This window comes from Myotis myotis, unplaced genomic scaffold (assembly GCF_014108235.1).
Source record: "Myotis myotis isolate mMyoMyo1 unplaced genomic scaffold, mMyoMyo1.p scaffold_m19_p_8, whole genome shotgun sequence".
Taxonomy (NCBI): domain Eukaryota; kingdom Metazoa; phylum Chordata; class Mammalia; order Chiroptera; family Vespertilionidae; genus Myotis; species Myotis myotis.
In genome coordinates, this window is record NW_023416390.1 from 57710819 (window position 1) to 57736986 (window position 26168).

At 40.4% G+C, this 26168-nt stretch overlaps 1 protein-coding gene across 2 annotated transcripts in view; it reads left to right on the plus strand.

Annotated features, from left to right (window-relative positions):
- The first annotated feature begins 14154 nt into the window (after positions 1 to 14154).
- LOC118661540 (cytohesin 1 interacting protein) overlaps positions 14155 to 26168 on the plus strand; it is a 71443-nt gene continuing 59429 nt past the window's right edge. Inside the window, exons 1-2 of one of the 2 annotated variants that reach the window (XM_036319642.1) lie at positions 14155 to 14225; positions 15596 to 15713. In XM_036319642.1, the coding sequence (XP_036175535.1) occupies positions 15711 to 15713 (3 nt within the window). In that variant the 5' untranslated portion in view covers positions 14155 to 14225; positions 15596 to 15710. Of the gene's footprint in view, positions 14226 to 15555; positions 15714 to 26168 lie in introns of those variants that run through there. The other variant, XM_036319643.1, reaches the window with a different exon arrangement.

Genomic DNA, 26168 nt, shown 5'->3' on the forward strand with positions numbered 1-26168 from the left:
AAGTTTTAAAATAGTGCCTTATAGACCATGTCAAACAGACAAAAGGCCCTCCAAGGATCTTAAGGGGTGCTTCACAAATTCCTTTTATAAAACAATGGAGTTTCTAGGAATCTTAAGGTAGGTGCTCTTAAAGAGGGCTCAAGTTAGAAAGAGGCTTATCTCAATAGGATTTGGATATACTGTAGTTGTTTAACGGGGTGGATTTTAAATTGATTCATAAGAAACCCACAGAGTGTTTAAAGGAATTTTTCTCACCTTCTACTGAAAAGGATAGAAGAGACAGTACAAAACTAAAAGAGGTCTTTTTATTCCCCAAAGTCTATGAGCAGGTAGCAGATAAAGAAAACCACTCAACTGCAAAGATTACCTACATTTTATGGAATTGGAAAGATAAGTTAATGGGTTGAAAGAAGCCAAAAGGCAAAGAGCTAGGTAGAATCCCTAGGTAGTAGGGCTGAGCCCAAATCAAGGAACTGGCAATATGTACCTGTCTGTATTTAAGAATTGGTATGAACCAGTGATGGCTACGTTTCATCAGTTTTCCCTTTTTGAATGTGAATACATTTAATGATTATCCTCCATCTATCATATCTTTGCTTGTCAGGGGTTTGTGAAATATTTGAAAAATCTTTTTTAGTTCACAGATCTACATATAAAGAGGAACCACAACCAAAGAATTTCATCTGATTTAATGACAATTTCCTGGACCTCAAGCCTATGCCTGTAGAGCTTAGGAGATGGGTGATGGGGAAAAAATTAGTGTATTTTGCATGTGGAGTAAATGTGAATTCATGTGACCCCAAAGTGGATCGTGGCAGATTTTAGTTCTAAGAATAGCGGAAGCAATACTTTTGGTCCCAAATGCTCTTCCAGAATGTTGCCACTCCTTTATTAATAGAATTTATATTTCATCCCCTAAAACCTGTGTAGTTCATAGTGACTACCTCAAAGAATAGAATGCTTCAAAATTGATGCTGTGTGGCTTCTGAGGCAAAGAGCATATAATGAAATAGGGCTTCCAACTATGCATTCTCCTAAAAGCTTACCTTTGGAACCCCATATCTGAGGAAGCCCAAGATACTGGGAGAGATCACATATAGATTTTGGATGACAGTACCAGCTACGGTATCAGACAACACCCAGAAAAACTCCACACTTGTGAGTAACTAAGCCTTTACATGATTCTGCCCCCAGCCTTCAAGCTGCCCCAGTGACACAGAGTGGAACAAACAAGAGCTCTCCCTACCAGACTTTGATCAGATTATAGAATCAAGAATAAAATACATAAGCAAATTTTTAAGCCAATAAATTATGAGTGTTTAAAATAATACAGGAATAGATGACTCAAACAACCACCAAGAATATTGTAAGATAGGTATGCTTGTCTATTGCGCAGACAACGAAATATGCTAATGGCCACACAGAATGTAAGTGGCAGAGGTGAACTGTGGATGTGAGGGTATCTGAGTTCACAGTTTGAATTCTTTCCACTCCTTGACCCACTCCTGAAAGAGGGCTTAGGTGGACCAGAAAGACCACTAAGCGCTACCCTGAGAAGATTGAGCCCATAAGACGGAAGGTGGGATTGTAGCCTGCCAGAAGTAGAGGGCTTTTTTAAAAACAAAACACACTTTGAAGTAAAAAAAAAAAATCTATGGTCAAATTCTGTCCTTATATTTGTGAGCTTTGGTGCAACCTTGAGCAAGCTACATAATTTCTCTGTGTACAAGTTTCCTCAATCGAGAAATAATGATATATTATGTCTTGCAAAATAGTTATATTTTAATTTTTAGGTTATAATTTTAAATGGAAACAAGAGAAACTATTATTATTATCTTTATTTTTTAATATATTTTATTGAGTTTTTACAGAGAGGAAAGGAGAGAGATAGAGAGTTAGAAACATCGATGAGAGAGAAACATCGACCAGCTGCCTCCTGCACACTCCCCACTGGGGATGTGCCCGCAACCAAGGTACATGCCCTTGACCGGAATCGAACCTGGGACCTTTCAGTCCGCAGGCCGACGCTCTATCCACTGAGCCAAACCGGTTTCGGCTATTATTATTATCTTAATGTGGTCATGTGAAAGTCCTGCTCGATTATGAGTGGCACACATCCATTGCTCTCTGACCTCTGATCAGATGTCAACACTGAACTTGACCATTGTCCCTTTCTCTTTTGAAATCCTGCTGCCATCTTTTCCCCTAGTTTCAGACACTCACTGCCCTCAGGGCCTCTAGCTACCAGTTCCTCTACTCCTCAGAACAGCGCTTGACATCTCCTTCCCCTTCCACACTATTCTGCCTTGACTTTCAGCTAAAATTGATTATTTGTTTAATGACATTCAAGTGCAGATGAGCTTTACCCTATAAGAACTTTGACTTTAAAATAACAGCTTATTAACTACCATGAAATCTCTAATTGATAGAATTAGTGGGAGAGAGACTTTTGTTCAGAGAGTTCTTTGCCTACTCTTTCTTTCCTCCCACAATAAGCAAAAAATAGTCCTGAAAGCTACTTTGTAACTGCTCTGCACCCATTTTGGAAAACACTGTATAGGGTGGGGCAAAAGTAGGTTTATAATTGTTCATATGGGAAATAATACAATAATAATAATACAAGAATAAATTGTGTTTTGTGTACTCACAACTGTAAACTTAATTTTGCCCCACCTTGTATATCCCAACAGGGCCCAATATAAATGAATTTGTTGTCTTGGGAGAGAACTAAGGTTGGCATCAAAACACAAATCATGTGCAGCGTTGGTGGTATAGTGGTGAGCATAGCTGCCTTCCAAAATGCAAATCAACTTTTTTTAAAACTAGAGGCCCGGTGCATGGATTCATGCACCGGTGGGGTCCCTTGGCCTGGCCTTTGGGGATCGGGCCAAACCTGGCTCTCTGACATCCTCTGAGGGGTCCCAGATTGCGAGAGGATGGTTCTTGGGTGATGCACCCCAAAATCAGGCTCCCTTCTCTCTGGTTCTGGGTACATCACCTGAGAACCACAGCTGCCAAGTCACTACAGCTCGGCAGCTCCTGCATTGAGCATCTGCCCTCTGGTGGAAAGTGTGTGTCATAGCTACTGGATGGAGCATCTGCCCCCTGATGGCCATTGTGCATCATTGTTACCAATCGGCTGGTCATTTAGGCTTTTATATATTTAGATTGTGACTTTCTTCTACCTCTTACCCTCCTCAGATAGTGGACAGAGTTAGGCGGACAGAGTTAAGGATCCTTACATAGCAAGTGCTTGTTGTAGCTCTCATTTAATGCCATCACCTGCTTGTGTCTAACGGTCTGGATTAGTCAAAGTTTATTTTCTTAAAGATATACTCACTATTAGTGATGATTTGGAACCAGTGAGATAGAGAGAGAGAAAGAAAAGGGTAATCATGTTGTTCCTTTGACTATAGGTAACTTCATTCCATTTTGACTGACACTGAAGCATTCCTCTGTGCTCTGCTGTGGAAGCTCAAGAGGTAGAAATTACAGAGAATAAAGAGTATAACTATAATGTATTTTGAACAGGCATTTGATTAACTCTTTAGGAAATATGCAAATGAGATTTTTATAGCTCAGGATAAGGAGGGAGATGAAAAGAAATAGGAGTAGGTAGTACTTTTATCACATATGTTTGTATCCATCCATACAACCCCCCCATACATAAAATAAAACTTAAAATGCATAATTTGATAAATATAAAAATATTTTATAATAAAAATATTGAACAGCTTCCATTCAAACTTCTGGCTCTGTTTCTAGTCAAGATAGAATTGTCCATTTTATCACATTCTTTTTAGATTTATTATTTTGAATTTTCATTTTGTTCAAATGCTTTGTCTTATACTAATTAAACCTGCATTTTACCATGGTAGCCTTCCATTTTTCTTAGCCTCAATCCAGTTTCCTTGAACACTAATTTCTGTGTCCAGGGCTCATGTCTTTATTAATGTCACCATATGGTGCCAGTACCCATTCTAGTCTCAAAGTTCCTGTGTCTGGCTGTGTTTGGAATTTTCTGGGAAGCTTTTAAAAATTACACATTTCTAAAGTCTATACAGAGCTGCTGCATCATAATGTTTTTCATATCTGTCTCTTCCTTTCCATTCTCATTACTTTCACAAAGTCCAATCTCTATTAGCTGGCTTGTTGCAATGATGTATTAATTGGTGTCTCTAACTAGTCTCTTGTCTCCCCAAGAATGCCTTTGCCAGATTAATCTTCCTAAAATAGTACATCCCACAAGTTGTTTCAATGTTTAATAAACATTAATGGGTCCTTATCGCCCTCAAGAAACAATCAATTATCTTTAGTCTGACATTTAAGGCTTCTACAATTTATCTTCTACACACCTATTCAACATACTCAGTACTTATAGCAAATAAGTCTATGAATCTTTCTGTTTCAGTTTGGGCTGCATAAAGCAATCTTGTTATAAAATGCTTTAGGCTTAAAAAATAAACATGTGTTTTCAGTTTGGAGTGCTGAGAAGTCCAAGATTAAGGTGCTGGCAGATCCAGTATCTGGTCAGGGCCCTCTTTCTGGTTTGCAGATCCAGCCTTCTTGCAGCATCCTTATAAGGGCATTAATCCCATCATGGGGCTCTACTCTCATGATGTCACCTAGACCCAATCATCTTCCAAAGGCCCTATCTCCTAGTACTATTCCATTGGGTGTTAGGGCTTTGAGGGAGACATAAACAGTTGGTCCATAACACCTTTCTTCTTATTAAAAGGCATTCTTCCTATGATTTCTTTGAGATCATAAATTCTTTTAAATTTATGTTGAAATAATTTCTGACTTACAAAAAAGTTGCTAGTATAAACAATTCCTGATAACCCTTCACTCAGCTTCCCTGTTAACCATTTACCACATATTCTATATAATTCTCTCTCTCTCTGCCATATATAATATTTACATTCTCTAAACACAAGGATATTCTCTTAGATAACCAAAATAGGAAATTAACATGGATACAATACTACCCTCTAATCCACAGAAAATGAAAAGATAAGACACTAAATGGAAGAAAAGACTGGCAAAATATATATATCTGCAAAGGCATTGCATTGACAATATAAAAAGAACTTTTATAATTTAACTATAAGAAGATAAATGCTCCCCTCCCCACTGAGCCAAAAACTTGGACATCTCACAAAGAAGAGTGACAAATAGCCAATAAGCATAGGAGAAGGTACTCAATATTAAAAATGCAAGCCAAAGCCACAGTTAAGATAGTATTACACACTCAATAAAATGCCTAACAATACAAAGTCAATATAACAACCCCAAGTGTTACAAAAATATGGACGATTGGAGCTATCATGCTTATGGGTTATAAAATCATTCAATCACTTTGAAACTGTTTGGCAATTTATTACAAATATAAACGTAGATTTTTCCTATGATTTATCAATTCCACTCCTCTTTACTTATCTAAGGAAGATGCAAACATATGCTCACAAAAAGATTGTACAAAAACACTCATAATATTTTTATGTAGAAAACCCAATTAGTAGAAACCCCCCAAATGCCCAGGAATAGAAGAGTTCAATTGTAGTACAGCCATACAATGGTGTACTATTCACCATAAAAGGAGGCTTTATATAAGGAATCTCATAGACATGATGTTGAGAGCAAAAAGCAAGACAATTATATAAGGAATCTCATAGACATGGTGTTGAGAGCAAAAAGCAAGACACAAAAGAACAAAAGTTCTGTGATTTCATTTATAGTTCAAAACAGGCAAAAGTAATCTGCGGTGCTAGGTGGCAGTGCTTGCCATGGCAGAAAGAGTACTGACTGAAAAGGGTCATGAGAAATCATTCTGATGTGATGAAAATGTTCTATATCTTCCTTGGAATGTGGGATTTCCAGCTGTGTACGCCTGTCAGAGTTGCTTGGCTCCTGTGTATTTCACTGCATCGATTATACCTTAATAATAAGTGTAAAACAAAAGATGTGGGTGAGACCTGGCTGGACAGCTCAGTTGTTTAGAACATCATTCCAATAAGTCAAGTTTGCAAGTTTTATCCCCGTCGGGGCACATACAAGAATCAACCACTGAATGCATAAATAAGTGGAACAACAAATCTATTTCTCTTTCTTTCCCCTCCTCCAGCTCTGTTTCTCTCTTCCTCTCTTTAAAATCAATTTAAAAAAAATTGTGGGTGGGTGCAGTGGAACTCAGGTCCACTAGCAGTGAAACCACTAATGTCTCTAGATGGGAAGGCTTGAATGGGAACAGAAATCTCCAACATCTAGGAAGGAGAGTGAGTCCCCTACAGCAGGCCAGTAGGACACAGATAACAAGGGACACAGATAAACTTTGGTGAATTTGTAGGGATGGAGTCAGTGGAATAACCAGAATTCAATTATCCTCTGTCCCTTCTATCTCACCGCAGGGCTTGCCATTGGATGACCATTTAAAAAACCAGAGGGCATGGGAACTTTGCCTATGTAGTCCTTATAGGTCAGCTTCTCAGGACACAGAGTGGGGAGGAGAAGGAAGGAGATTGGGTCCAAAGGGGAAAACGGAAGATATTTGGCATACACTTTGTTTTTACACAGCTCCAAAGCGCATCACTTACTTGTATAATGGTGGCTTTGCCAAGATATTGTATACATTGAAGGGGCATAAATGGGTCGAGGGTATATGAAACAGAATAGAAGCTGCTTAGAAGTGAAAGTGAGCATATGATGGGATAAGGGACAGTGCAATTGTGGTAGGATCAATAGAATGAAGGGCCTGATAGAGTCAAAGGATGATTGGAGTTGGAGTATTAGAAGGGATTTTTGCGAATGAGACTATGGAAGGATTTAAGTTCATAGTAATAAAAGGTCAAGTATCTGTCCATGGCAATTAGTGGCTAAGGTGACATAAGAATAAAAAATAACTGAAGGAGAGGAAACAAAGTAACTAAGCAACCAGGATAATGGAAGGCTTATCTGTACCTATACTGAGAGCATCAAGAATTATTGCAGGATGCAGAGAGCTACAGAAAGATAGGAGTTAAAAGTGCCAAAAAATGATGAGAAATGGTGAGGGGGAGGGCAACAGATGACTGCACAAAGGAGAAAATGTGGGTGGCATAGTCTCTGAACTTGAGTCATCCTTGATACCTTTCTCTCTCAGCCCCCTGAGTCAACCAACGATTAAGTCCTGTCAATCTATTGCACCGCTCCAGTCACCAGCCATTTAAAAAAGTATTTCTCACTGTTTCAAAACATTTGTTTTCTAATTGGTCTTCCCGTAACTACTCTTGCCAGTCTGCTTTCTTTGCTGCAGACACAGTGAACTCTTCTCAGTAAATTTGATTATGTCATGCCATCTGCCTTATCTTCCTCTAATTCAGCACTTAAATATTTTTCAGTGGGTCTCTACTGCTTTTAAGATTAAGAGCAAAATCCTTCAGGCCTAAAAGGACCCAGATGATCTGGCCTCAGCTCTGCCTGTTTAGTCTTATCTAGCAATATATTCCTCTACCACCTCTCTGTGCACCAGTCACACTATTTCTTATCCTACCCTACTCCAGGGTCTTTGCATGTGTTGCTTGCTTGGTCTGGGATGCGCCCTCCTTTACCCCCGGGTGTTTCACCAGGTTAATTAGTATCATCAGTGAAAACTCAGTTCAAATATCACCTGCCTAAGGAAACCATTCCAAACATTTCCAAGACTGAGCCTATGCTATCTAGACCCTTCATATATGGAACAGTATGAGTGCTTCTTATGGGAGACGTTCAAAGGACAATCTTATAGGGGACATGTTTAAAATTTATGTTGGCTTCTCCTTTGTCTGGGGTTATGCTCAGCTGGTTGCTGGGATAGGAGGGACTAATTCACATGAGCAAGAGAATACACTTAAAAAAGTCACCAAAGAAGGCGGGTTAAATGGCATGGTTTTGGACAGTGTGTAACGTTAGCTGGCACTCCCTCAGATGCAGCCGTTAGAGCCTGATTCTGATTCCACTTTGAAGAATAAGAACTGGATTTTGAGCTGCATGCTTTGCTTCAATGTGAAACACATTCCACTGGATCTAGACCTGCAGGGGCGCTGCAGTGTAGGAAAAGTGCAGGGGCTCCAAGTAATGACACCACGTGGTAGCAAAAAGCACCAACAACAGTGGGCCAGTTTAGAGCTTGAAAACATACCGGTTCTGGTCATGTTTGCACAACTCCATAGATTTACTTTAAAAATTACTGAATTGTACACTTAGAGTGTGTGGATTTACTAGTGTACCTGGGTAAAGGAATGGAAGGTATCAAAAATGATATCAATTCTCATCCAGACTCTTCAGTCAATTATGTCAGAACCTTTGGGGGTAGGGCTTAGACACGATAGGCATTAAACGCTCCCCAGGAAAATTTAGCAACATCTAACAAAGATATATATATATATATATATTTGCCTTCTGACCCAGTAATCCTGTTTCTAGGAAGTTATTCTGAAGACACACACCTCCAGCAATACAAATCTCTCTCTCTCTCACACACACACACACACACACACACACACACACACACACAAACACAATGTTTTTTCATTGGAACATTGTAAATGCAAAATATAGGAAACCATCTGACCACCCATACACAGGAGAGTGGTTGACTAACTATGGTATGTGCACACAATAAAGAGTATATGTAGCTATAAAAAGAATGAGGAAAACCATTCCAAACCAACATATAGGGGTATCCAGGATCTACTTTGATGTGAAAAAAAAGAACAACACGAAGTGCCAAAATATGTCTATAGCATGGCTCTCTTCAAGTATAAATGACAGATATAAGAAAATAGGCATATATATGCTAATTTATGGAAAAAGGGATATGGCAAAGATAAGTTAGAAATGAATGTAATTGGTTATCCACAGAGGTGGGTGGGAGTGAGTGGAAAAAATGAAGAAGTGAGAATGGGTAGAAGGCATGAGTGGAGACATTTCTTTAAGCACATCTTTTTGTACAGTTCTGAGTTTTAGAATCAAATACTATTTCAGACATTAAAAAATAGATAAATAATATTAACCAGAATGTGTGGGAATGTAAACAGAATACAAATGGTAACCAATGAAACTAACTGTACTAGAAATGAATACCATAACCATAATAAATGGGATAAAAAAGAAAATGATAAACCTAGGCAATATTGGAAAACAATATTTTGAATATATTCTACAAGGCCCAAAACAACAAGACTGCACAAATAGTGCACACTTTTGAGTAAGTTTGCTTTTCACAGAGATATGTTTTAATAATTGTTTAAGTACCTTATGTATATTGCAAATTTGAGTGAATGAGTAAATAAATTGTATATAATCAGAGCCAATTTATCACTGGCAGAGAAAGGAGTTACAACTGAGGAAAGAGGGAGACTCTCTGAACTCTATGCATTAGAATGGAAGGTATCAGTTTTAATTACTTATATCTATCTATCTATCTCTCTATCTATCTACTTACACATCTCTACCTATTTGTATTATATCTCTATATATGTCTATAATACAAATAGATACAGATGTGCATGCATTTGTGTATATACACATGTATATAATGCCTCATTATATACATGTGTACATACTTAAAAGGCCTAGAAGCCTTTGACACCCCAGCAGCAATGAGTATACCCAATACCCAGAACTCATGTTCTAAGTACCACTTTCCAGTAAAAGGCTGAATCCAGGCCTGAGTACAGAAGCCCAGATTATCTTGTGATGCCAGAAAGTAAGTATTCAATAAATGATGGGAGCATATTAAAAAGATTAGACACCAATCTGTAGCAGCTCACAAGTGCCAAAGCTGGGGCAATTTGAGCAATAAAATAAACAATGATAATACTGGATTATAACCCATAGAATAAAATAAGTATCTGTGAGCCTGTAATGATAAAAATAGAAAATTGAATAAATAAATAAATAAATATAAGAGAAAGGACTGCTCTTCTTACCTCAGGTCTTTTCTCCTCACCAGGCTTGATTACTTCAACAGTAAAGAAAGGCCTTTGAAGTTTTGAGACATGATTTTCAAATTGTTTTAAAGTGCATGTTGTTGTTTTGATTACAATGAGTAGATTGTACCTGGTATGTTTGCCTATTTTTGTAGGCCTCTTTTCTTTAAAAGGAAATCTGTATATAGTGCCCAGAAGGATACATAAATAATACAGGTAAAAATTAAATTGCTTCCATCTGATTGGGGGAAGGGAGGGTTGAGGGAAGGGGAGTGAGTTGGGAAATGATGCAGAGCCTGACCAACCAGCCACTCTCCACCCAGATGCCAGCCAATTCTGGAAGCCTTCTGGTACCGATGACAAAGTTCTTGCCCGTAGTTTGAAACTCTAAAAGACTGCTACAATTTTTCTGCCACATTCAAAAGCACTGGTCAGTTTCTCTTTAATCATGATGAAAAATCAGATAAACGCCAAATGAAGAACATTCTACAAAACATTTGACTAACTGTAGCATTTATGCTTGCCCCTTCCATTTTGCATTTACCATGCTACAATCTGGACTAGAAGGAACCGGCTATATCTTTTAGATCTAAGGCCTAATGGTAAACCTTCACCTCATAGTTCACTTGCTAGGAATTCACTTGGTGAAAGTTTTATGATCACTGGGGCTGGGATCTCCAGAAACTTCCTGGAGGAGGTGCTTCTTGAGTTAGCCCTAGGGATGAAGACAGGATTTTAATTAGTGAGCATTGAGTCATTAACCCTTATTAGTGGGGGCTGTGCCCTGTGCCGGGATGACAGACCAAGGAGGCCAAGCAATGGGGAGCCATTAGGAGCTCTGAAGGACAGAGAAGGATAGCAGGTGCGGGCTGAGCTTAGATGGGGAACCCAAGACAGGGCATGTGAGTGTCAGCTGTGACCTGAGATGACCTAAAACCAGAAACAGAAATTCTTATGCTATATTTAAATTAATTCCCCAGTGTAGACTCCTCAGCAAGATATGCCAGAAAGATAATTGGAATTGGCTAGTGTCCAGGTATCTTCAAGATCAAGTGCAAACAAAACGTAGGCAGCTTCAAAAGCAAAGCTTTTCCTGGCATTTCCCAGGACATGCCACACACCCTTATTCTCAGCTCAAGCCCGCATCTTTTTTTCAGATCCAGGCGGGAAAAGGATGACTGCTGTAAAGTCAGAGCACTCCACCAGGTAGTCGCTCTGGTTGGGCTGGCAGCGCCAGCCAGCCGGCTGTTGGTGGGAGCATCCTGCCCTCTGCTGGATTTGGCAGAAAGAAGATTTTGCATTGCCTGCTAAGGAATTAATGAAGGGCGAAAGTTTGGAGTTTTATCTGAAAATAAACATTTGCTTGTATGTGGATCAGGTCTGATTAACCAGGGAATGCATCCCCTAAATGACACATGGATTCTTAGGGGATTCCCAGTATCCAGGAAAAAATATTTTTGTGGATCATATATATACTTCCCACTGAAGCGGGTGCAAAATATACAGAACCAGCATTTTTTAAAGAAATGTAAAGAATCAAAGCTGCATCTCTAATAATTGTTAAAGTAATCACATAGAATGATGTGATAGAAAAAACCTTGGGGTACTATTAGCTTGTGTTTATATATTATATATTATATATGTGTTTATATATTAATTCTGCAAGACTCTAAGTTTGCCTGAGACAAGGTTTCTTCATTTGTACAGTACTCTACCGACCATAACAGGAGACTATGAGGGTCAATGAGCTAATAATGCTTGTGAAAGAACTTCACCGCGCCCATTAAAAGTGTGAGGTTTAAACATACGCGCTGTGCATGGGACGCATATATACGGTGTACACAAGTTCATAAAAAGTACAGAGCAACATTGTTCAATTGCTGACTTTCTGAAAATTTTTTGGGGGGTAAATTTGGGAAACATATCAGTATTTCAACTTTAGAGAATGAAAGGAACCTTCCTAGACACATTGAAAGAAAGCAGGATGCCCTTAAAATAATTTTTGTAAGAGGCTCCAGAGACAGAGCAACTTTTTTACTGGGTAGTGTTTATCTTCGACTGCCTATCATTACGCTCTGTACAACCTGTAAGACCATCTATATTTTTCAGTTTCCAAAAGATAAAAACGGCGAACATGGAGTCTAAGGATAATCTTTCCTAGCAATCCAGTCCCTCCCTTTCCTCCTCTCCTCTTTGTTCTGGGCCCTACCCTATCCCTCCCTCTGTTCTCCTCCCTTCGGATTTGAAAGCAGAAATCAGAAGCCTCGGTTAGCATTGCCCTTGCTGTCAAGCTGAGCTGTTTCTTATCTCCTTTACCCATTCAGTAGGTCTACTGTTTTCAATGCTGTTATTACAATTGGAGTAGAATATGGTCCCAGCTCTTGAGCTATTGGCCATTCTAAAGGTGAAGAGCTCAATGACAATGGTGTTGATATTAATGTAATAGCTCTTTAATTTAAAAATAGATGTTTTAACTCAATAATTTATTGAATTGCCTTTATTCCCTTCCTTAGCAGCTCTGCTTAATAAAGAGGTTTTAAGCATCCCATTTGTGCTTCCATCTGCAGAGTCAACCCAAGTGCAACCCATCCCCTTGCCAGCCTCAGTAAGTGCTTTATTGATGCTCTGTAGAAAAGTCAACTTCAACGAAGATTTGAAACTAGACACTGAAGATACAAAGGAATAAAATGTGATTGCTCTACATTAAATATTCAGGCTTTCGTTAGATACCTATGTAAATAAATATGATAAGCTAGTGGTGTGGGAAATGGGAAGATGTCATCTGATCTTGAAGAATGAATACTTTTCCAGGTGGACAAACTGTGTGTGTGTGTGATTGTGTGTACCTGTGTGTGTGTGTGTGTGTGTGTGTGTGTGTCTTTGTGTGTGAGCGAGGGAGCAGCCTTCAAGGAAGAGAGTATCAAATAAGCCTGATATAGTAAAAATTATAAAATCTGTAGTGGCTAGAGTACTGGGGAGATGAGGCTGAGGCTAGCAATGTAGTTTGGGGCCAAATGAAGATGCTGTTTAACTGATAAGATATGGAGCTTGAATTTCACTGGTATGTATGTTAACCAATACACTTGAGTAGTGAATCAATATAATACTTCCATTTAATTTAGTCAGGGATGTGTTTATTAAAGAGGGAAGTTGAACTTTAGATGATGGTGTAATTTCCTAGGACTTTTAAAATATGTGCAAATTTCTGAGTGAAACTGTAGCAGCCTGGGTTGGGGTAGTGACTCCCAGAACATACTAGAATCCTTATTAACATCTTTAAAACATAATAGCTTAAATCTCTCTTGATTCATCAGAAAGTCATGCATTTTTAAAAAGCAGTCACCAGCCTGGTCCAGTTAATCGTAAATAAAATGTCTGGAGTCTGTTGCCTAAGGAGAAAGATGTAGAAATGGCATAAGTCACTTCCTGCACCTGACCTGTCATTTTGTCACAGAAAATAAAAAAGAGGCCAGGAAAAAGACCCCTGGATAAAGGCTCTCCACTTCACCAGACATAAGCATGTCTGATAAATCATTTTTTTAAAAGCCAGGTTATTTACGTAAACTGCTTGGCATGTTATTTCTGATCTTAACTCTCCTTGTCCAGCCTAGTAATTCCACAAACATTTCAAAGGGACAGGATTACTCACAATCAAGCTTTGTTTGTAGCATCTTAAAAGAAAGCACTTTCAAAATATTTTTTCTTCAGTGTGTTTGCTCAGCACTTAGCACATTATAGACATTCTAAAGAATAGGGCACATTCCATTAAACAATTAGGACCAAAATAAAGTGTAAATGAGTGTAGTAAGCAGTGTAGCCAAGTGCTTAGTACCCTGTCTAAGGGGTGAGCAAGTGGGCATGGCCTAGTGTGGGAGCCTGTAGGAGCACCGACCTTGTCTGTCATACTTGCTCTTTTAACTGCAGTATCCAGCACATAGTACGTGCTCAATAAATATCTGAGGAATTACAAAACAATGAATAGACTTGCTTTCCTAGTGTCTTTGCTTGCAATGGTTATCTGAAGGGCGTCATAAAGTAATAATTGCTCTATGACTACTTGGCCTCATGAGTTAATGTTTGCAAAGTGCTTTGAACTCCTTGGGAAAAAGAATGGTGTTTTTGTTGGCACCCTATCCTGTTTGCAGTGGCACAGACATTACTCCTCCTTCTCTTCCTCCAGCTGCCCATACTGTGCCCTCCCCCAGCTCCGTGCTGGGCCAGGATCTTCCAAAGGGCAGCCACATCGCTCTCACTGCCTTCTCCAGCCCTGCAGGACAGGTAAGGACAAAGTACACGCCAGACAGATTTCTTTCTCAAGAGACGCTGGGGAAATGGAATTTAGGAAGAGCTTAATGATGCTTAGAGGGACTGCTGTAGAGAGGAAGGAAGGTTCTTGGCCAGGCCTAGAAGAAGCTATTGGGACAGACAGGCTGATCTGTGAGGACACATCTAACTAAATCCTGGAGGAGAGGTAGAGGGTGTTATATGGGCGATTGTGAGGATGTGCCCAAACAGCTGGTCTCTAAAGTGCATATGGTTATACACCCCTAATACAAAACCTCGACTCTAACTGGCAGAAACTACTGCAGTTTTGTTAGAAGAAACTCCTAAGACAAGCCAGATTTCTTTCAAATGGGCAAACATTTTAACTACTGTGATTACATTCGCCACAGTTTTTAAAAAATATTTAATGATGGCACACAAAGGGGTTCTGTCTCGCAATAATCATAGGCTGCAAATTTTCCAATGTATTTATTACTATAAAAATTGCTTTTATTTTTAGGAACTTAATAGTTAAATAGTTTAAATATGATTTAGAAAAATAAAAGCTGTTTTTCTATTTAAAATGGCTGTTCTTTACGAACAAATTCAAGAAAAAAATTTTCCTTTTGAGGTTCTATTAGCTTTCAACGGATCATGCCTAAGAATTATTTCAAAGGAATGCGCAGAGAGCTGGTTACAGGCGTGGAATCATGCAAATGACTATCGGTGGCAGATCTTGCCTTTAAGGCAGGAACAGGTCCTATTTTCCACAACTTTGAAGTGACTTGTTTTCTAAACCAAATCATGAGGCTTTCTGTGTGTGGACTTTTTCACGATACATATTTATATGCTGGTTGCTATACATGTGGCAAATTTGCTGTTTCTATAAATTGTTTCTAGACTGGCAATGAATGTTTTGTGGACAAAAGCTAACATGGTTTTCTGTTAAAAAGATAGACCATGTAACTGGTGTCTATTCTGTACTTGCTATTAATCTGAAACCAAGATCAAGCACAGTGAAATTCGTAGTTAGATCATAGTAAGCAACATTGAAACTCTGAAAGATTAACATGCCCATAAAAACCACAGGTGAAACATTGATTTGGGAGTGACTCCAGATAAGAAATGGTTTATTTTTCCACTTGATTCATTAGAGAATGAGGAATCCTGATTTTCCCTCTGTATAGGGCTTGTGAATCACAAAGGCATTATTGAATTGTTGTTGCTTTTTTTTCTCTTTTATTTTAAGGTATTTGATACTAGACAGTTTGTCCAAGTCCTGCAATAAACACATGGGAGTGCCCGTGGAAAGGGGAGGAGGGCAGCGTGAGTTGGGGTGAGATCGAATTTCCTTTCCAGAAGGTCAGTGTCCTGTTGCATTGCAGGGCGCTGCAAACTCATTTAGCACAGAAGAGGCGAAACCTCATACCTTCTGGCTGGGTGACTAGGAATCACTGTCGGTGATTTGCCCACTCAATTCCATTTGCCAACTAAAGTTCTATGGTAAGTGTGGGTTTGAAACGTATGGGTTGATTCTCATTATGCATTACTGTTATTTTCTTTGATGTGGGGGAGTGGAGGACATGAACACGTTCTAGTGAGTATTGCATATTAAGAAGAATAAAATATTAATGGAATTATTGCTGGAAATTCATTATTCAAATGTTTCTTGAATAAGCTGGTTTAGCTTTTAGGGTCCCCCTCCCCAGTGTTCTGGACTTCCACTTGTGTTTTTATTGTAGTTATTCTTGTTACTAGGTCTCTTCTTACATCATAGCGTCAGTGAATTTAATAATGGGTATTTCTTCTATCAGGTCGTATATTGGGTTTGTGACAGCCAGACAATTTTTGGTAATAACCAGAAAGGTGTAATAAATACAGGCATGTGATATCATTGAAAGGAGAAGGGGAAAAAGACTGGTCAAGAAAGTGAAAGTTTCTTAGTAAAAGAAAAAAGAAGGAGTTGGTGAGAAGCCAAGTTTAAACTGGCTAAGCACTAGAGCTCAAACATGATGTTCTAATGAAGACAGCGTAAAGCAGCTCATGGAAATTTACTCTCTCTCGCTCTCGCTCTCGCTCTTGCTCTCTCTAGAATAGGTTTTTTCCTTATCTACAGCTACACTAGCATTTCTAAGACTAGAAATCCTGTCCTTTCAGTTCTGCATTACCTGCTAATAGACAATTGATAAATATTTATTGATCGAAAAGCTATCTCTTTTTGTAGCTGCTACCAAAAAAGGTCATCAAACTAATTGCTTTGATGTGCTTTCTATGAGATAGGCCAGAACTCAGCCAGAGGCAGCTGATACTTAATCAAATAAATTGCAGCCAAAGGTGAGCTGTGAGCTTATCACAGAGTATTTTCTCAAAGCCCTATCTTGTCAGAGTCACACTTTTGGGTTAGACCACCAGGGGTCAGCGCGTTATTTCCAGGAAAGTTTTATTAAAGGACACTTTCCGTGTCAAAGAAGAAAAACCAAAACAAAACAAACAAATAAACAAAAAACCTAGGGCTGTGGATCTCAAACTTTTAAGCATGAAAAGTGCTCAGGACTGGTTCCTGAGACTTATTGCTAGGGATTCTGATTCAAGAAGTTGGGGGAGAAGTGTCCCTGGGAATTTTTATTTTGTCAAAGCTGCAGGTGTTGGAGGACCTCACTTTTAGGAAAATGTGTGGGTTTTCTCTAGCTTGTTTATCTCATGAGAGGACTGTAGGCTTGGAGCCCACCAGGAGCCTGGCTCTCAGACTCAGATAAGCTTAGATGAAGAGGCAGGGTCTGTCACAGAGACCTGGGTTTGGATTCCCTGTGGCTTTGCACAAAGTACTTTTCTTTTCTAAGAGACAGGTTCCTCCTTTTTATTTTTATTTATTTATTTTTCTTTATTGTTGAAAGTATTAAAGGTGTCTCCTTTGTTGATTTGTTTTTCCCATTGACGCCCTCCATCCCGCAACCACCCCTCACAGACCTTCACAACCCTATTGTCTGTGTCCATGTCCTATATAATAAAAGGGTAATATGCAAATCAACTGAATGGGGGAACAACTGGTTGCTATGATGTGCTTTGACCACCAGGGGGCAGGTGCTCAACACAGGAGCTACCCCCTGGTGGTCAGTGTGCTCCCACAGGGGGAGTGCTGCTCAGCCAGAAGCTGGGCTGATAGCTGATGATCGGGTGGTGGTGGTGGGAGCCTCTCCTGCCTCCATGGCAATGCTAAGGATGTCCTACTGCCAGCTTAGGCCCACTCTCCGTGGGGAGTGGGCCTAAACCATCAGTCAGACATCCCCCGAGGGCTCCCAGACTGCAAAAGGGTGCAGGCTGGGCTGAGGGACCCCCACGCCCCTGAGTGCATGAATGTCGTTCACTGGGCCTCTAGTATGCATATAAGTTCCCAGGTTAATCACTCCCATCCACCACCCACCCATGCCTTCGCTCTGAGATTCATCAATCTGTTCCATGCTTCTATGTCTCTGGATCTATTTTGTTCATGAGTTTATTTTCTTTCTTAGATTCCACATATGAGTGAGATCATGTGATACTAATCTTTCTCTGGCATATTTTGCTTAGCATAATACTCTCCATGTCCATCCATGCTGAGAGGAGAACCATACTGCCTACCTCATGGTGTTTTGCCAGTGAAAATGGGGTTCTTCCATGATGTCACAAGAAGAGCATTTTAGGGACCCATGCACGGGAGGATGGGGTGTAGCGGTAAGATTTATTGAAGCTGTAGCAAACACAAAGGACCATCCCTGATGCTGGTGGTTTCATCCACCACCAGGTAGCTTAGCTCCATCCCGCTGTGGAAGAAGTCCAGCTTTGTCTTCATCAAGCCCAGAAAAAGGACCAGAGTCCAGAGATGTTGTCCCACTACCTGGCATCAGCAGGGCATATGAAGCTGTCGTAGTTCAGTTTAGTCCATGCCAAAGCTTAATTCAGCCCAGTCTCTGTCCCCACCCCTTTCTGGATAGCTTGGTCTCTGTTCCAGGCTGTGCTTGGCTGGTGCTGAGCTGTTGCATGGAAGCCTTTGCTTGGAGCCCTGCTTGGAGCCCATGCTTGGGTGTGTGTAGCTGCCAGGCCTGCATGGCTGCAACGGACCTGCATTTGAAACTGCGCAGCTACTATGGCGAGAGAACAAAACCACACAAACAGGCCAACAAGGAGGTGCTACTGAGGGGCCCTCGTTAAGCTTTGATTATAATACCTTAGGCTTGGGAAGGAGTAAACTTTCTTTCAAACTAACCAATCTCTTTCCTGCCTCTTGGCGGGCTTGTATTAGGTCCTCCCCCTATCCAATCCAGTCTTTTTTCCAGGTTAGATTCCTCCCCTTTTGGGTTGCCATCTTGGCTCCTACTGTACATGCACCCAGCAGAGGAATTTCCTCTTTATTATTTTCTCTCCCTGGGTAATCCTGGATAGTGGTTGGTCCTGCCCCCACAACCTGCTTTGGGGATTAAGTCCCCTTGTGGCAGGATGCGGTGGACCCTGGGAAGCCTGTGAATGTTATAGCTTCCTAGTAAGCCAGGCTTATGTCCGATTGAGCTCCCTAGTTTATTATACTTAATGTCTAATTCCCTTTGTTCCCTTACTTTATTAATAACCAGCTACCTATGCTAACAATGGGATTGAAAGAAATAATGCATACAAAGCACTTAGCGGAGTGATTGGCATATAATAAAGCACTTAGTAAATGGTAGCTCAAGGTGGGAAGAGAAGGGAAATGCCGGTGACAAGCCCTCTGTAGCTAGGAAAATGGTTGCAGACAGAGCCAAGGTGTGGCTAACCAGGAGGTTAGTTCTTGGATGTGGGGGTCCAAGGCCAGTGTCTGAACATAGGTCCTGGAACAGAAGATGAATATACATGAGGATGGGAGACATACTTTCTCACGATTACAGATTTTCCCCAAGAGTGGTAATGAACAACCCAGATGGCACAGTTAATTGGAATTATAATTGATTCCCAAATAGTATTTAAGTCAACAGTTTAATTGACTTTCCTCAGGAAAACTATAAGAACTTCTAAAAGGGAACAAAGTGGAATATATCAAATTTGGTGATTTGTTCATATCTGCCACCCACACTACGTGGAGTGACGAACGAAGAGAAAAACGATCGAAGGAGGAAGGGAACAGGGACCACGAATCAAATAGACTGCAATTAAATGAAATTTCCTTGTCTGGTAAATGTCAGGTTGTACTGAATCCGCTGGCTGGCTTGCATGTGGCTATTGCCAAGTGCTCTCCCAAGATGAAGCCTAAAGAGCAAAGGAAAGGGGGCTGACACCTTAGTTATCTGCCTTTCTTAAAAGACAAAGATGAAATTAGATGAAATTGAGCAGCACTTGAATGCTGCGACTGAAACAGCCAACAAGTGTATAGATGTGTGTGTGGGGCGGAGAGTGGGGGGGAAGGGGGAGAAGGGGGAGGGTATGAAGGATGAGTGGGGATGTAGTAGGATCAGACTGTCTTAGGCTAATCATGTAGCTTCTTTGGGCTTTCCTTTCCTAAGTCACCTTCTAGTCCTGAGACATTGTGGTAAGGTACTGAAAGTGGGCTGAATCCCAACCCTTTTGTATTTTTCTCCCTACACTAGGGTATCTAAGTTATTGCCAAATTCTAACTATTTTGAGGAATTTTATTTACCCAAACTGTGAATGTTTTAGTGCTATGGGTTTATATGTTTGTTGGTTTGCATAAACCCTGATTTTAACTTAAATAGATTTTTACCAGAGTTGTTCATTCTCTGGATAAATAACCATGATAATAGATGGCAATTTATATATATAAAAGTCTAAGCGACTGTTACGACCAGTTGACCAAACGACTGGTCAACCTGTTGCTATGATGTGCACTGACCACCAGGGGGAAGACACTCAACGCAGGAGCTGCCCCCTGGTGATAAGTGTGCTCCCACAGCCAACCTCCTGCAGTCTGTCCCCCTGACCTGGCCAGCCTCAATTGGCCCCGATTGGGACTGGGTGAGACAGACCTGATCAGCCCCGATCACCGGCCAGGCTGAGGAACCACACCCATGCACGAATTTGTGCACCAGGCCTCCAATAATAAATAAATGGTAAAGAAACAATGCTGATAATAGTAGCCACCATTTTCTGAGCACCTATCATTTGCTAGGTATTGTGGGGGTTAAAAAATATTAATGCTTTTTCTCCCACCTTCTACATTTTTCTGGTAGGGCTAATCATCAAATTAACAGAGGCAGATTAACAGGAGAAAATCAGTTTTAATATATGTGATATTGGTGGAAATGGAGTTCTTGGGAGAATGGGGTGTGGTGGAAAGCTTTATTGATGCTGTTAAATTGAGGGGGTTTTCCTGCAAGTTCCTTTCTCTGTCTGTTCCACCATGGAAAAAGTCTGATTTTGTCTTCAGCAGAGCCAGAATAAAAACCAGTATCCAAAGTTACTGTTCCATAGTAAAGTCATGCCCAGTCCAGCATCTGGCTAGCTTAGCTTGTGTTCCCAGCTGCAGTCATTTGTGTGAGGCGTCGACACAGCTTTAGGCCATGTAGCTGCTTAAGGCCACATGACTATGGAGAGAGAATATATGAACACATAGGCAAGTGCAGGTCACAGAGCCAGAGGAAAAGAGCACACAGGAGCAGGAGTGAGCAAGAGAGAGAGAGAACTCTTTGTCTCAGGATTTTAACCTTCCAAGATTTTGCACATTTTTGATGGGCTCCACTCCTAGCCAATCCATTGTTCCCCAGGCTAGATTGACAGGCAAGCACTTTCTCTATATCACCCTGACTTCACTGCACATGTACCCATCTCCCACTTTGTTCAATCTCTACCCCCAGTGATCTGCAGAGAATAGACTGGAGGTTCCCTGGGGAGCGTAAAGCTATAGCTTCGTGATGAAACTGCCCCGATGACCATGCTTATAATGTCTGGCCTTCCCTTCACCCTCTTCCTATTATTAATATTAATAAACTAGCTAACTATGACAATAACACATATACGTGGGGAATTCACATAAGCATGAAAATTCCAAAGACAGTGAGGCCACATGGGTATATAAGACATTTTGGACAAAGGAGAAAAGGAGGGGAATAGGGTCTTATTTCAGAAGTGAGAATGGGCAATTTACAGGCAGTTGAGGAATTGGGGGACATACATGCAAGAAATTTCTTACAAGGCAACTCAGAAGCAATGGGATACAGGGGGCATCTAGCTCATAAGCACCTGCCTGAAGCCTTCCTCTTTAACATACTTAATTCAAGTTAGTCTGAGGTGAACATCCTAAGATCCCGTTTCTGGAGCAATTTTTTCTATCTGAATCTCTTGGGCAGGAAAGTGGGGAGGATCAAAGTTTCCCTTTGAGTTCCGCTTCCCAACGAACAGCTTAAAAATCAACATGCCAAAATGGTGGCAAAATCTGTTTCCTCTCAGTAGTAGGTTTGCCACTTTTCATCGGCAATCCTCACACTAACCTTGTTAGGAGGCACTCTTGTGGCCCTTTTCCATGAGGATATTGAGAGGTCACAGAGGTAGCAAATAGCAGTCAGGATTTGAATCCAGCTTTTTCTAAATCCAACACCCATGTTTCTCCACCTCTAATAAGACATCAGTCTGCTGTGCTGAGTGCATTCATAGGAATAATCTTGTATAGTTTGCTCTTTAGTTCAGGGTCTCCTAACTATTAATCAAAATTACAACGTAATGTGTCCTCCTCCTTAACTTTTCACTTGTGACCACTTTAGTGGAACACTTTTTCCTAATGGAAATATCATATTATTTTGTTTGCTTTGAGTAATGAGTTTGCTGACTAGTCTGAACTTGCCTGGGGCTTATACATGAGAGTAACAATTATTTTTTCTCCTTCAATTACTTAAGCTTTGTCAAATTTCCCTTTCCTTAGGCAAATACAATAATCTTTTGGTCCTTTTTTTTTTTTTAACAAAAAAACTAATTCTGTGTTATAAAAACTCAATTTCAATCCATTTAAAACTATCCTAACTGACATCATAGGTTAGATGCAGGATTTGGGGATCAGAAGGAGAGGGGTGTGATATGTTCCCCTTTTGGCTATTACAGTTTGGGGAGATTTGGGACAGGGACAAAGGGGAAAAAAGGACAAGTCTCTCACATTTAATAGTCCTTCCTCTGTGTAAGATTTTGACTTTTTCCTGGTTCACATGGACTGGCAAGCTGAGGTCCTCAGTGGTTGGCATTTGCATGAGTTCTTAGCACCCTGGGGGCATCCCCAAGGCAGTCATGGATGTGGGAGATCCAGTCCAGAAAGATCTTATCCATGTGAACATCCCAGCCTCCTGCACCTGGGTCTGCTCATTCAGCAGCCTGCCCTCATGCATGGAAAATGGCAAGTTAACACCAACCCGGCCACTGTGCCTGAGTTCGCTCAGCCCATGGACAGAGGTTGTGAGTTGCCCCAATGGTTGTGACTTCTTTCCCATGTCTCTTTTTCTCCTTAATTCAGATGGGGACAGGGTAAGGCCACTGCATATCAGAGGTCAAAGCTGGAAAAGAAATAGTGGCATTCCCTTCCTACAGGCACCCCTCCTGGCTTTTAGATGGGCTCTCTTGGCAGCCCCCCAACCCCCATACTTGGCTCTGCTCTGGCTCGGTGGTGACAGGTGTGTCCTTCGGGGAGTGGATGAAAAACCTGCAGCATTGCTCTCTTCCACCCTCACCAAGGCCACCTCACAGTGTTGCTGATTTTCCACTTCTCTTCCCCGGTGCCATCTCCTTTTAGACTCCACCAGGGAAGGGAAGGGAAGGGCATGGTCTGGGTGACCATTGAGAGCAGCACAGCCTGCTCCCTGCCCCATAGTAAGTCTGAAAGAGGTGACAGTTTCAGCTGTTAGTTCTGTAGCTTCTTTACCCCAGTATTGGGGCCCTAATGCCTAATTCTGGGGTTACAGGAAAACTTGCACTTAATAGTCTGTTACACTTGTGCACTTTGGGAGGCAAAGTTAATTGATGTGAAATTTAAAACTTATTTGTGAGAGACACTGTTAAGATAATGAGAAGACATGCTGGGAGAAAATACTTGCAAACGATGTATCTGATCAAAGACGTATCTAAAACATATTTGCCAAAACTTGAAAGCAGCCACGGTGTCCTGAAGTAGGTGCATAGATAAACTGTGGTACCTACAAGCAATGGAATATTAGTCAGTACTAAAAATAAATGAGTTGTTAAGCCATGAAAAGACATGGAAGAACCTTAAATGCGTATTAGTAAGTGAAAGAAGTCCATTTTTAAAGGCTACATACTGTATGATTCCAACTTTATGGCATTCTAGAAAAGACAAAACTATGGACACAATCCAAAGAGTAGAGATTGCCAGGGGTTAGGGAGAAGGAGGGATGAACAGGCGGAGAGCAGATGTTTAGTGCAGTGTACATAATCTGTATATTACGATGGTGGATATTTCATTATACACTTGTCAAAACCCATGGATTGAACAACACCAAAAGTGCACCTGATGTTAACTATGGACTTGGGTGATTATGATGTGGCAGGGTAGGTTTTTTGATTAAAATGACTGATGTGGGATGGTGATAGTAGGAGGGGTTTTGCATGTGTAGGGGCAAGAGGTAGATGAAAACTTGGTACTTTATGGTCCATTTTTCTATAAACCTAAAACTGTTCTAAAAAGTAAAGTGCATTAGAAATTAATTTATATTAAAATATTATAAAAAGTCAAACATAGCCAAAATAGAGAAATCTATTTTCTAAATGGATAACAGATTGCTTTACTTTTTTGCCTGGGACCGAGTGATGTCTTGTTATATGACTCCATCCCTTGGACGGGGAATGTCTGTCAAATGATAGACATGGTTCGTTCTTCTGTCTCTTCTCTGTATTTTATACTCGTAGATAAAGATCCTGAGATGACTGGGCAGCAGCACAGGTGGGTGAGTAGAGAAACTTCTTCCTGGAAGCCTTCTCCTTGGTAATGTAGCTCCCTCAGGGCTGCACAGAATTCTGCATCACATTTACTGTTGTGAGAGATGCAACTCTGCGGTGACTCATTATTACCTAAAACACAGGAATCCCCAAAAGTTGTGATTCTGTCTTCTTAGAACACTCTTTTCTTTGTTCACAATTTTAGTCTGTCTTTAAACCAGGTAAAAGCAGCAGAGAAAGACAGAATTGTAGCTGGCAAGTTAGACATGGTATAGTTCTGAGAAATTTAACTACTTGAGCAAAACTGGCATTTGCCTATTATGTTATTCTTTCACATTTAGTTACAAACACCCATTCAGGGCCTTGGTCTCTCAGACTATCTTCATATCAAAACTAGAGGCCCGGTGCACGAATTCATGCACGGGTGGGGTCCCTTGGCTGGCTGGTGATAGAGGCCTATCAGGGTGCCAGTTGGCAAGGGGGAGGGGGGGAACTGCAGGAGGCTGGCCTCCATGATCAGGGCCTGGGGGGAAGGGCCGTAGGAGGTTGGCTGTGGGAGTTCACTGACCACCAGGGGGCAGCTCCTGCATTGAGCGTCTGCCCCCTGGTGGTCAGTGTGCATCATAGTGACTGGTCAATGGGTCGTTCTAGTGATTCCGGTCCTTCAGTCGTAATGTTCACTTAAGCTTTTATATATATAGATAAGAAGTTTTGCACAACTGATAAAGAGCTAATATTTGGTAATTTTCTAGCTAGATATAAAAAACGTATCTTTGGGAGATGGGTTATAAGTGATTTAAAGTTAAATTTATGCATTTTCTGAAAAGTGTTCTTATAATGGACATGCACTTTTTATTATCAGAAAAATAATATATTTTCATTTGTAAATGAAGGTTTCCTGAGAGAAAAACAAATAAAATATTTATGAAAAATTTTTTAAAGATAAGATTATAAAGACTTACCTTATTAATATAGGATAATGACAATAGTAGTAATAGTTAACTTTTCTGTGGCACTTTCTATGTGCCAAGCACTCTTCTAAGCTCTTTATTTTATTAACAAATTTTATCTTCACAGCAATCTCATGATTGAAGTAGTATTGGTATGACCATTAGACAGATTAGGAAACTGAGTCATAGAAAGGCCATGACTAGCTCATTGTTAGATAGCTAGTAAAGAGTAGATTTGAAATCTGAGAACATGCACCCTGGTTCCATAGTAGAATTCTTAATCACTCTACTGGGTGCAAAAGCCACAATAGTAAGAACAACATAGTACTAGCTAAAGATCAGAGCTATGAATGCAATAGAAGTAAATAGACTGTTCAGTTCCTGTAGAAATGGACCCTCAGAGACTCCCAAGCTTGGCCTGGGGTGAGAAGATAGCCAGCTAGAGAGGGCAGTGCTTCCATTTCAGTAGACTGGCCCTGGCCTTCACTTGCTTCTCCAACCTCCTCAGCTTCCCCCACTCCTACCTTGTCTTACACTGTGCACCTCTGCCCTGCACTCCACTCAGCCACCACTGCAGACAAGCGCTCCACCCTCCACCTTCATTTCCCCCACCACTGCAGCCACCGCCAGGCCTGTTGCATAGAGCCTACCTGTATGCCAATAAACAGCAGCTGAAATAAATGAATGAATGAATAAATAAATAAATAAATAAATAAATAAACAAATGAATATGCTGGCCATAGAAACTAGAATACAGAAAAGTTTAATAATGAATAAAACACCATAAGTCAATGAGCTAGGGCATGGGTAATTTTATAATGGTATTTGGGGAAATTTATTATTCAGATAAAAAAAAAATTCAGGTTAGTGCACCGCCCACCCCCCACCCCTCAAGTGAAAATAATTACCCACTTTTACTCCAAATAGATTAAGGAGTTAAATAGAAATAGCTAAGCCAAAATATCTTGGAAGAAATATAGATGAAGATTTCTCTGATCTCTGGATAGAAAAGGACTTTCTAAACTTATAAGCAATTAAAGAAATTACAGAAAAAAAGGTTGATGGAAAAAATAAAAAAATTCTGTATGTCATAAACAAAATGAAAAGATAACTAACA